This window comes from Arachis duranensis, chromosome 7, assembly GCF_000817695.3.
Source record: "Arachis duranensis cultivar V14167 chromosome 7, aradu.V14167.gnm2.J7QH, whole genome shotgun sequence".
NCBI classification, from domain to species: Eukaryota; Viridiplantae; Streptophyta; class Magnoliopsida; order Fabales; family Fabaceae; genus Arachis; species Arachis duranensis.
This window is the reverse complement of record NC_029778.3, coordinates 35838984-35850234: the sequence shown is the minus strand read 5'-3', so window position 1 is coordinate 35850234 and position 11251 is coordinate 35838984. Positions and strand designations below refer to the sequence as shown.

The following is an 11251-nucleotide window of genomic DNA, read 5'->3' as shown; positions in this document are numbered from 1 at the left end:
TATAAAACAAAACCAAATTCTCACAAAAGGTTATTTCCCAAACAAAATATTGAACATTAACTAAAAAATATAACTATGTCCCCACAAAAATATTATTTTCCAATTTAATGGCCAATGTTCAATCCCTTTACTCAGTGTAATGTTTTTGGGTTTATTTTTTTACTCTCGTGTCTCGTACTCATATAAAATAATGGGCCAACAGTCCATCATCAAGAACGGAACTTGGTTAACTCCATTCGAAATGTTGGCTCAGCTTCAAAACCCCCAAGCCATATTTGGGAGAAATTTTTCTGCAAAACCTGCTCCTTTCTAACCACGTGTAGCAACAACATTTAAATAGGAGAATATCTATATATTGAATCTTTATCGTAGAACGACCCTTATTTTTAAATTCTTTTCTAAATGTGTGTTTTTGAACGTTCCTTGTTAAGTTGTCAAACTTCTCATCTTTCTGAGTATAAATTGTGCATCTTTGCCCTTCACATATCTTTTTTATAAATTGATCCGGTAGTAATTTCTAGTTTTAAGGAGATTTAAAAAAAATAATATCTAAAATTTTTAAATTGGTAAGATATCCAATATAAATTATATGAGTCATGTCTAAGAAGGTCCGGAGAATATTTAAAGTTCTTAGATATATAAAATTTTTATGTATGTGAGGAGTCAATTTGTGTTAGCCTTAAATTTGAGAGCACTTAATGAAATATTAAGTTGGGTATGATTAAATATACAGCAAAATTTAACCAAGTTTGAAAAAATAATATTTGTTGTACACTTATTCTATTAGTGGAATTTCAAATTTTTTTTATGGACTAGATGTAAACATTGAGGCCTTGTGGACTAGATGTAAAAGGGTGTTCATGGATCGGATTTAATCCGCATATCTGCGGTGTTTATCTGAATCCGATCCAAAAATTGCAGATATAAATTCGATCCGTAAGGCTATCGGATCGGATCGGATCGGATCGGATCTTATCCGCATACTAATAGAATCTTATCGGATTTTGTGTAAGTATCTGCATATTCGATCCGCATATCCACGTATTCGCAAAAATAAAGAAATAAATAAATATTTTATGTTTTTTTTCAACTAATAATTATCATATATGTTGTATTATTATAATTTATTATTTAAAAAATATATTTAATATTATTTTAAGAGTAAACATATTTAAAAGAATAGAAAAAATAAATTTTATTTATATTTTTTTAATAAAAATAAACTTTTAAAAGTATTTCTGTGTTTTGCAGATATATCCAATCCGATCCAAAGATTTTAGTGCAGCTCAAATCGAAATTTTGGTCATGTCCCGATCCGCGTTCAATTAAGGCCAAACCAGTATATATTACTAATGATCATCTTTTAAACCCTTATCTCTTTACGTTCAAAGTTTGTTGTTTATATTGTGTTCGAATTTCCTTCTTGAATACTTGGCTTTATCCTCAGAAAGTTTTTCAAGACAATATCTGAACCGGTTTTAACTAAAAATTGATTTAAAAAGGAAATAAAACAAAAAAATTAATGCCTTCGTGGGAGATGGCGATGGCAACTTCGACAGCGATAGCAGGAATCGACAATTGAGATATGATGTGATGAGTTATTTTGTTAAGGTCAAAGAAAATAGAGATGTAGAGATAAGTTTCGTTTGATGTCTCTCGAAGGAATAAAATGGGAAAACAAAGTGACGATATCATGAGGAACAAATCTGTCCAAAAATCAACGTTATTTAACGAATACAAATTTAAAAATTTCGTGCAACATTATGAAATGTGTTATACAAAAAGTTTAAGACACCTTGTGTGAGTAAGTAGCTAAAAGTAATTTGAATGCCTCTCCTAACCACAATTCATGTTTGTATATGGCGTAACCAAAATAGTTTGAGAGCAAAATTTGATTGGTGTGTACAAATTTAGAGAACAAAGATCAGAAACTCAACTGCATTATTTTTATTCTGCAATCGAATAACCTACTACGAATATTAGTCGATTTGAATTTACAAATACTTCTAAGTACTAAGCAGAGTGGGAGAGCGCAAGTGATTCCAAGAGAATGGGCTTTTCTTGCTTCCATTAGTTTTTTAACCCTAAGTTTGTCTTCTTTATCACAATTACAGAGCTCTCATAAAATTCTACAACTTGGGAGCTTTCCTACTCATAATTAGCAAGGCAATTGTCATGTTACACCATGGAGCTACCACAATTCCTGTAAAGAGAAGCAATCCATCTCATTAGATTTTTGCTAAATTTAAAACATTGAAAAAATTAAAACTAAAAATCACCTAATTCCCAAATTTGTCCCCTAAAAAGAATAGAAAAGTAAAATTGACTCAAGATTTTAAAGTAACAAACTTATATCTAGCCAAGAAACGTATTAGTTCCTCTGTATAGACTTTTTAGCCATAAGGAAATACACAGATTCAGTATGGAGAGAACGATATAGTGGTTGAGCTCCATGAAGAATTTTTTATATCAAACTCATCCATGCAAGGTTTAACTCTACAACTCAACATAGAAGAATAGTTCCTGCATATTTTGTCAGGGATGAAATATAGGGTTTACTCAAAATTCTAAATTCTGCATAATTTTCCCTAAAGGTGCAAGTGTGATATTCAGCTAGAATAAGACATTTGTCTTTGGACAAGCTAAGATCAGTAAGGCCAGTGACAAGAATTAAGCGGGCCACATATCTCTTTTCCATATGCAAAAGTTGTTCCTGAGCGCTTGCTCAAATTTTAGCCAGAGGGTACTTTATCCTAGGTGTTCACATTGTTTTAGGGCCTAAACGATATGCATGGACAACAAATTTTTAGGTGTACTTTCCCATCAAATTGAAAATAAATTGGTCATAAAAATAAATACAATAGATATAAAGATTCACCTATGGCAAATTTCATAGAAGCTATATACTTGTTAAGAATGATATGAAGGTACCAGAACAAAAAGAAAGATTTACATATGGTATTGATTGACATGTAAAAAATGATACCAAATTTAAGTACAAAGACAGAAGATAACATATGACACATTAGTATAAAAATGACTAATCTTATGCCTTGAATTTACTGCCAACCTATGACATCATATTGATCCTTCCTTATCACTCTTATGCGACAAACTTGACCTCCAAAAGAATCATTTCATGAAATTTGATATTAAAGGAATATTCTTGATGTATTTAGGAGAACCAAACTAACCACAGAAGACCAAATAAAATGTTCACTGCGTTCTCTTGTACGGAGACAAAAACTAAAATAATACAAACATAAGCCTCACGTTTTGTAATATAAGTTTAAAAAAAAAAAGAGGCATCACTCTCCTATCCTACCTCCATATATCAAAACTGTTACCCCTAATGTGCCCATATATGGAGTGTAACCAAGAGGAAACAGGTGACATTAACAGCTTCCCCGCCCAAAAATAAATAAATAAATGAATAAGGCTCAATATATTTGGTCCTCTGATTCCTATCAAAAGAAATAAAAAACATGATGTTTGGCCCCATCGAAAAGAACAAATTTAAAATTTAACGGAGGAAGTTCGCAAAACATTAACAAAATCGCAATTTATAAATAAGGTAAAGGAGGCCACACCTGGGTGAAAAACTTTCTTTGATCAAGGGATAGCATTTCCAATTAACAAATAGTAGACTAGTGAGTAGCCTTCTGTATAACACCTTTAAATGCCCTTTGAAATGGACCCTAGGCTTCCATCTCTGCAGGCAATGCAAATATTTTAGAAGCAGCAATCATGGCAACAAATATTCACACTCAACAATTTTTTTTTTTTTAAATGTATATGGAACTTTTCATTTAAGATTGACAACCATGTAATAAAAGCTGCTCCAACAGTTACATTTATAAATGGTTGAATAAGGAGACATTTATTCCCTTGGGCTGTATATGAAGGTAACCCAATTTGCATTGTAGCAGATAAAGTAAGCTAGCAGCATCAGCTAGCCAGCTCAACATCAACCATTCTGTAATTTTTCATAGGAGATGGATGAGCACCACAGCAGGCTCTTGAAGTTCAGAAATAGCATGGATAATAATATGCAACAAGGATAGAATGCAAGTTCTACAAACTACAATTCAGACATTCCTTGCAAGTAAACCCGTTGACTTCATTCATGAAAGTAGAGAAATTTTGTGAAGTTATAGGTTCTAATAGAATCATAGTTGACCTACAATATTTGTGCCTCCTAATAAAATTAAAATCTATATCCTCCATACGTCAACCATATAGTACTTGCTTTAGAAAAATTATAAAGGATAACATTGTAAGAAGCTCATCCCTATGAACCAACAAAACTCCATAGTGGACGAAACTCAAACTCATGATACCCTTTCATTTTTCCTCCTTTCTTTTATCCCACTTATCAATAATGTAAGATTGGGGCCTACTTAACTTCTCCATATTATTCAACTCAAATGCTTTATTATGTCTCAAATTCACAATTGCTTGAATGCATGAGATGGTGAACAATCGTAGAACATAGCTGTTTGCAGTGTGCCAACATGAGAACCCAAAAAATTTGAAGTCAGTTCACGAAAACTCGGACCTTACCCATATGCTGTCTCCAACAAATGTGGCTACTTTATAGGCCATAAAAAATTAAGAACAGTTTTGGATAGAGTTACTTCTTCATTTCTAGATACTAATATAAGCTGCTACTTCTTTTTCTTAAAAGAAAAAAGGATAATAATTAATATTTTCAAGTTCTAACAAAAGAAGTTTCACCAAATGGATGCAAATCTTTCAATAAAAAATGGGTTAGACAACGTTGAGGAATTTTATTGGACAATCACCTTTGTATCATGTATCTAACCAACTTTAGAAAAGTTTTGGAAGGAATCTATGTGGTCCATATAGTTGCATCAAATTTCAGTTTTGGTCCTTTCAATATAATTTTCTCGGTTTAGTGCCTTATAGTTTCATCGCATTTAGCTATTGATCCTGTAAGAACAACACCAAAATAAATTAAATCGTAAAACACAAATCTTAATGAAAAATAGGGACCAAATCTTTCTGAACAATAGCAAATGTAGAGACAAAAGACTAAAATCTTAAATAATAATAATAATAATAACAACAACAACAAGGATCAATAGTACGCAGAGACTGAAAGTAAAATTTGTAAATACTTGAAATTATTAGGAGCAAAATGAAAAATCTGAAAATTGTAGAACCTAACTCTTGTTTGAGGGGTAACTTATTTGTTTTCTTTGGTAAATGTTTCATTAATCCTTTCTCGATACTGACAAAAGTTGTTACTTGTTTTTAATAGGAAGTACAGATAATGCACCAAAGGAAAGCTTCAACAAATAGACACTGACCGGTTAGAACAGCGCTGATTAATTTTATCGGCGACCATCTCCCATCATTACTATTACCAACATTGTAGGCCTAAAAACTTCGTTCCTGCTCAATTTTTCACATGTTTCCATCTCTGCATATCCTCACTATTAATATAATTGTAAATTTCCAGCATGGCTTCAATTTTTAAACAGTGAGGTTAAAAAGAATTAACATTCCACATTACAATTATCTCCATTTCTTTCAATTATAGTTCAATATTTCGGTGTGCTCTTTAGTAATGAACTCTTAAATGAACATAGTAATCAAATATCACTATATGATAAGAAGAATAACAAATAAATATATTAGTAAAACATAACCAATTTGTGATGAGATAAAAATTCAGCATTCATTTGAACAGTTAGCTTATCAAAACAAGTAAGCGGGGGGAAGCATACTTACCCACAAGTTCAAAAGAATCAGCAGAAAGTTGGAAGGATTGGCAATTCAAGTTCCCCTCTTGACAATCTCTACAAAAATAGTGACATGCAACAAGATGATTGTATTTCTCAGGGGAAAATGATGCAAGGCAGAGTTTAATTGCAACTAGAACTTCAATAAACCAGAATTGGCATATCTGCATTTATATTTTCATTATAAGATCTTTCCAGTGACAAGCCCAAGCTTTGGTTCTCAAATAGAATTTTCCTAATATGAGCAGCCTCACGAGGCATTCCAGCCTTCAAAAGACAGGAGCATAAAGTTTTAACAGTAATGTCATCTGGGGAACAACCAGCTTCCAACATCTTGTAAAAGATGCCAATTGCTTCACGTGTTCTTCCCTTCATACAATATCCAACAATAAGAATGGTATATGTCAACTTATCAGGTTTGCACTTCTCCATTTCTAGTACAATTGCATTAGCCTCATCAACATTCCCAGATTTGCAATATCCATCAATAACAGGATTATAGATAAAGGGCTGTGGAACAATTTCACTTTGCTTCAATAGCCTCAAAATGTCATGAGCTTCTTGTAGCCTATTGCTCTTGCATAGTGCATTAGTAAGCACAGAGAATGTATACAAATTCGGAGAAATATTTCTTGCAATCATTTCATGCCACAGGTCCAAGCCATGATTCACCTGCCCAGCTCGGCAATATCCATCAATTAGCGAGGTGAAGGTAACAACATCAGGGGGACAACCGTGAAAAAGCATACTGTCATGCATGGCTACTGCAGAAGCCATGTCACCCATCTTAGCAAAGCCATGAATAAGCACATTATAAGTAAATGTATTAGGCCTAATTCCAGATTCAACCATTTCATCAAAAAGAGAAGTTCCCTCTGCTATCTTACCCAGTTTGCAATAACCAGATATTATTGTTGTATAACCTACAACATTGGGGGCAAAATCAGTTTTTGAAGAAACATCTTTTAGTAGATCGCGTGCTTTATCGACTTTGTTATTTATACATAAACCATGTATAAGAGTGTTATATGTAACTATATCAGGTTGACAACCATAGCTAATCATATCATTGAGAAACTTAAAAGCTTCATTGATTTCCCCAGCTCTGCACAAACCTCGCATTACAATGTTGAAAGTGAAGGTCTCTAGATGACATTGCAATCTCATAAGCTCCATGAGTAAACAAACAGCATCATCTAATTTCTTTTGATTTACCAATACATTCAACAAGCTATTATAAACAATAGCATTCACAGGTGCCTTATTGGAATGAGATTCAGCAAGTAATTCCCTTGACATATCAAATCTGTTTGCCAGTGCATAAGAAGAAACCAAAAATCCTAACAGCTTACTCTCAGGCAATTTCCCATCAGATTTCATACAATTATATATTAATGTTGCTGAATTGTGAAGGCCTGCTTGACAAAGGGATCTTAATAGCACATCATAAGTCAAGTATGTAAATGATCACTAAAATAACCAAAAAATCTATCCAATGAGTTTGACCAAACAAAAAGAGTTGCGGCAACCTTCACAAACCAAATCTCAGGTCTTATGATCAGCCCTTTCTCCTTAAGTGGAATGGGAGCAGATCTTCGGCGAGCATGAGCACAACTATGCACAAGGGCTACCTTGGAAGCTTGCACAGCAGCAGAAGGGTTTGTGAGCATAGTTGTTAAACTTGAACGTGTGACTGACTTCACCAGAGGCACTGCATCACTGGTTCAACAAAATACAATTACATTAATAGATTGGAGTATTGAAAGAAGAACAAAAAAGGCATCAAAATTCAAATTATGAAATAAATAAAAACATTAATTCAAACCTAATCAATCAGCATAATCTCACTCTACTAAGTCCCTGTTAACATGTTCTCAACTTGTGATCATTTCAACTTTCAGACTTCACATTAACTCATTTACAAACTCAAGTAAATGGGAAGATAACGAATTCAAGCTATTTATTGACTACCTCAATATAAACCATGAACAAATACAGAACATAACAAAGCCAATCAATCATAAACACAGCCCAGGACGTCTTTCTTTTTTTTCTGGTCCCACATTCAGTTAATACATGTCTAATTCTACATACAACAATATCACCTCATACATTGATATTAAAATAAATAAATAAATTAAAGAATAGCGAAGATGTAATGTAAGTGTTAATTGTTACAACATTTTCACAATGCAACAACTACAAATTCATTGATTACAATAATGTGACAGTTGATACAGTGCTGGAAGTTATGAAATAGACATTCGTATCAGAGAAAATAGGGATCGGCTTCCAAGAAGTGCCCCGAAGTGAAGGAACACTGCAGCAACAGCGCAGAGAGTCAAGATGGCACAAGGAGGGTATGTTTGAATTCTTGCACAGGCTGAGTTCTACAGAGGCGACACTCTCGTGCCATGAATGCACAGGATCAACGTGCAGCGGCACGGCACGGTGAGAAGGTGGTGGCGTAAAACGGGATGCATAAAAGAAAGAGAAGAATTGGAATACCAGTCAATCAGAATTTACAAATTTTACATTTTTTGTTATTTTCATTTAAAATCTACGTTATTACTTAATAGACCAAACATTACAGAAGGTGGATAGCTTGTGTCATCTCTTGAGACAATGATCCAATCTTTCTCACGCTATCCTTCAACATTTTCCCTCCATCGTACGTTATATGTCCAAGCATAATGTTTTATTTATGCCATGCTTCATGTTTTATTCATACACTTCCTATCCTACTTAAAACAATACAAAAAATTCCAATGACATGCTAGGGTTTGACCAGCAACACTTTCTTTGCCCAACTAGTTTGGTCTTCACATGTGCTTTGTTCTAGCTGCATTTTGAAAGCTAATGTGGAAAAATAGCACCCCAAATATTGAAATATTCTAAGCTACCTGCATTCAAATACCAAAATTTTTTCCTATAAAAAGGGAGTCTGAGAAGGGAGAAAAAACATTTAAGAGTGTGTGAGAAATCCAAAACAGTTCTGTTGAAATCTGGTATTGAATCTTATACAAACATTATCCTTCATTGTTTTGCATTTGTTTTACCATCTACTAATCATCATCGCCTATATCTCATACAAACACTCCATTGTCACTCACATTCACAACATGTATTAATAATAGCAGAGCAATCTATGTTGGAGAGAAGAGCATAACAAATCACAAATCATTATGTTATGCACATTCCAAGTGAACAGAAACTTGGTTTCCCTCATTGGTTAACATCAATAAATCAACAAAATTGGATGATATATGATTATGCAAATTAAAATGGCATTTCTGTTTTACTCAAGCATAGACAGAGTAAGAGTTCACTGATCAGGTAGATTTCTACCACAAACAACAAAAGAAACTTTTTCTCATACCTGTTGTGTTGTTAGAGTGCAAAATTCTTATAACTATATTTATATTTCTGCAGCATCTCCCACGTTCTCCTCATCACCGCCATGCCCATTAATATCCATTTGATAAATTGCACTGGCAACCTAAACATATATATGCCAAAATAAGACAAAAAGTTAAAACTCGTGATGAATATTGCTTACTTTTACTATGAGTTATAGAAGCCAAAATGGTTTATCTTTATTGAACCAACATTGCTATCAATATTTCTAACCAAGCCATAATTTCATAAGATAGCACCAACTCAGCAATTCACAAACATAACTACTCCCAATCTACGTCAAAGGAAGCTCCAACTTTCAATATCTATTTGCAACAAATTCAACAATAATTCTAGATTAATCAAATCAGTAACGAAATAAATAAAACAAAAACAACAGTTAAAAATGATTCCACTATTTGAATCATTTATTTGAAAGGGAAACCTAATTGAGGGGAGTAAAGAGATGGATCAACCGATCAAGTAGCTTCTGCCAAAATCAACTTGGAGTACCTACGAAAATTCAACTCACATTAATTCCATGTTCCCTAATGAAAAATCAGAGTACTACTCACAACATCATTTTTAGTCATCACAACGTGTTTTTAGATGCTCTCTATCACAATGTGTTCAACTAATCCATATTCTTAACCGATTAAGCCATCAATATTCAATAGTCATAATCAACTAATCAGAAATCAAGATATGGAGAGAGGCACAGAAAATTAGAAGAAGAAACACACCATCAATGCCCATTCCATTAGAGAAATTCTAATGCAAAATTTCTATCACTCCAGAAAATGACACAAAACACCATACAAAATACCATAGTTTAATAGTAAATTAATTCAAGTTAGTGAATTTACACAGGAAGAGAGAAAAAAAAATGAATACCCGGATAAAATAAAAAAAAATATATACAAAATTAGGTTACAGAAAGAGAAAGGACAGCTAATAGAACATGAAGAACGAGAACGCATACCTAAGTTTCTGAAGGAGGCGGTATTCGTTGCGGTGCCAGCAGCATAGTTTGCAGGCGGTGTGCGGAGGTTAGAGCGAGAGTATAGACGTAGTAACCGAGACTGGGTGAGAAGAGAGCACAGCAGCAGCGGAGAGAGGGACAGAAGACCAGATGAGAGGAGGCAGCGACGCTGGAGATAGAAGCGGCTGTCGTTCTAGTGTATGACACAGCGAGACTGGGGGCTGTGGAAGAAGGTTAGGGATTTGTAGTGTGGTAGTCGTATTTTGGGGGGTTTCCCTCTTATGTATTAAAGCGGGATATTTAGATATTTTTTTTATAATACATTTAGAATATCAATAATGCTCCACATTATGGAAAAAAATTTAACCAAGTCATCTGAAGCAGTTTTTTTAGACAGCACCTCTCTCCCAAGTTATGTAAAATAGGCCGTGCAAAATTACGTAAAATTTTTTTAACGTTAATAATTTGTATTGTAATTTTTAGATATACAATCTCTGTTACTCGTCGTTTTTCTTCTGTTCGTTGTTCTTTTTTGTTGTTCGTCATTTTTTCTCTTATTCTTCTTCATTTTTTTATTCGATCTATGGATTTATCTTCTTCAGATTTCAATAGGCTATCAAAATAACGAATGATTCAACTTTAAATCAGTTGAACGAGGGCAATTTGGATTATTCTTCTGAAACGAATCAAGCGAACGAGGTTTGGATTATTTTTTGAATCGAATTGAATGGAATGCAATTGCTAAATGGAATTGAATTGAATTGAATTGAATTGAATGGACTTAGGTGTTCTGAATTGAATTGAATTGATAATCTCTAAATTGTAAACAGATGTGTTTTGAATTTGATTTTATATAATGGATAATGTTCCATTCATTTAGCACTATACAATTGTTTCATCTTAATAACGTGTTTGGTTCATTATGCAGAAAGCTGTTTGAATTTGAATTTATATAATGGATAATGTTCCGTTCATTTAGCACTATACAATTATTTCACCTTAATAACATCTTCGGTTCATTCTGCAGACCAGGTGTGTCATGGATAAATAATTTGTCCCAAAGGTCCGGATAGCGTTTGTTTTCGGAGACATGATACGGAGACAT

General features: G+C 33.4%; 1 protein-coding gene and 1 long non-coding RNA gene across 2 annotated transcripts; both read right to left on the bottom strand.

The window, feature by feature from the left end:
• Positions 1–1852: 1852 nt before the first annotated feature.
• LOC107458691 (pentatricopeptide repeat-containing protein At2g06000) lies at positions 1853–7438 on the bottom strand. The gene is made up of 5 exons (XM_021126747.2): positions 7308–7438; positions 5334–7224; positions 4806–4953; positions 3591–3712; positions 1853–2203 (listed from the first exon to the last, which is right to left on the bottom strand). Exons 1-2 carry the CDS (start codon positions 7436–7438, stop codon positions 5910–5912), a joined length of 1446 nt encoding a protein of 481 aa, XP_020982406.2. The 3' UTR covers positions 1853–2203; positions 3591–3712; positions 4806–4953; positions 5334–5909.
• A 57-nt stretch (positions 7439–7495) lies between these two features.
• Positions 7496–10409, bottom strand: LOC107458698 (uncharacterized). The gene is made up of 3 exons (XR_008001436.1): positions 10147–10409; positions 9148–9267; positions 7496–8671 (listed from the first exon to the last, which is right to left on the bottom strand). It is a non-coding gene; the product is annotated as an uncharacterized LOC107458698 (long non-coding RNA).
• Positions 10410–11251: the final 842 nt, after the last annotated feature.

Bases quoted from the DNA above. Each gene is read 5' to 3' on its own strand.
- LOC107458691 (XM_021126747.2), bottom strand. From the start codon at position 7,438: ATGCTCACAAACCCTTCTGCTGCTGTGCAAGCTTCCAAGGTAGCCCTT. The intron at 7,225-7,307 runs GTTTGTGAAGGT...ATCATTTACATA, and splicing joins ATCATAAGACCTGAGATTTG to CTTGACTTATGATGTGCTAT.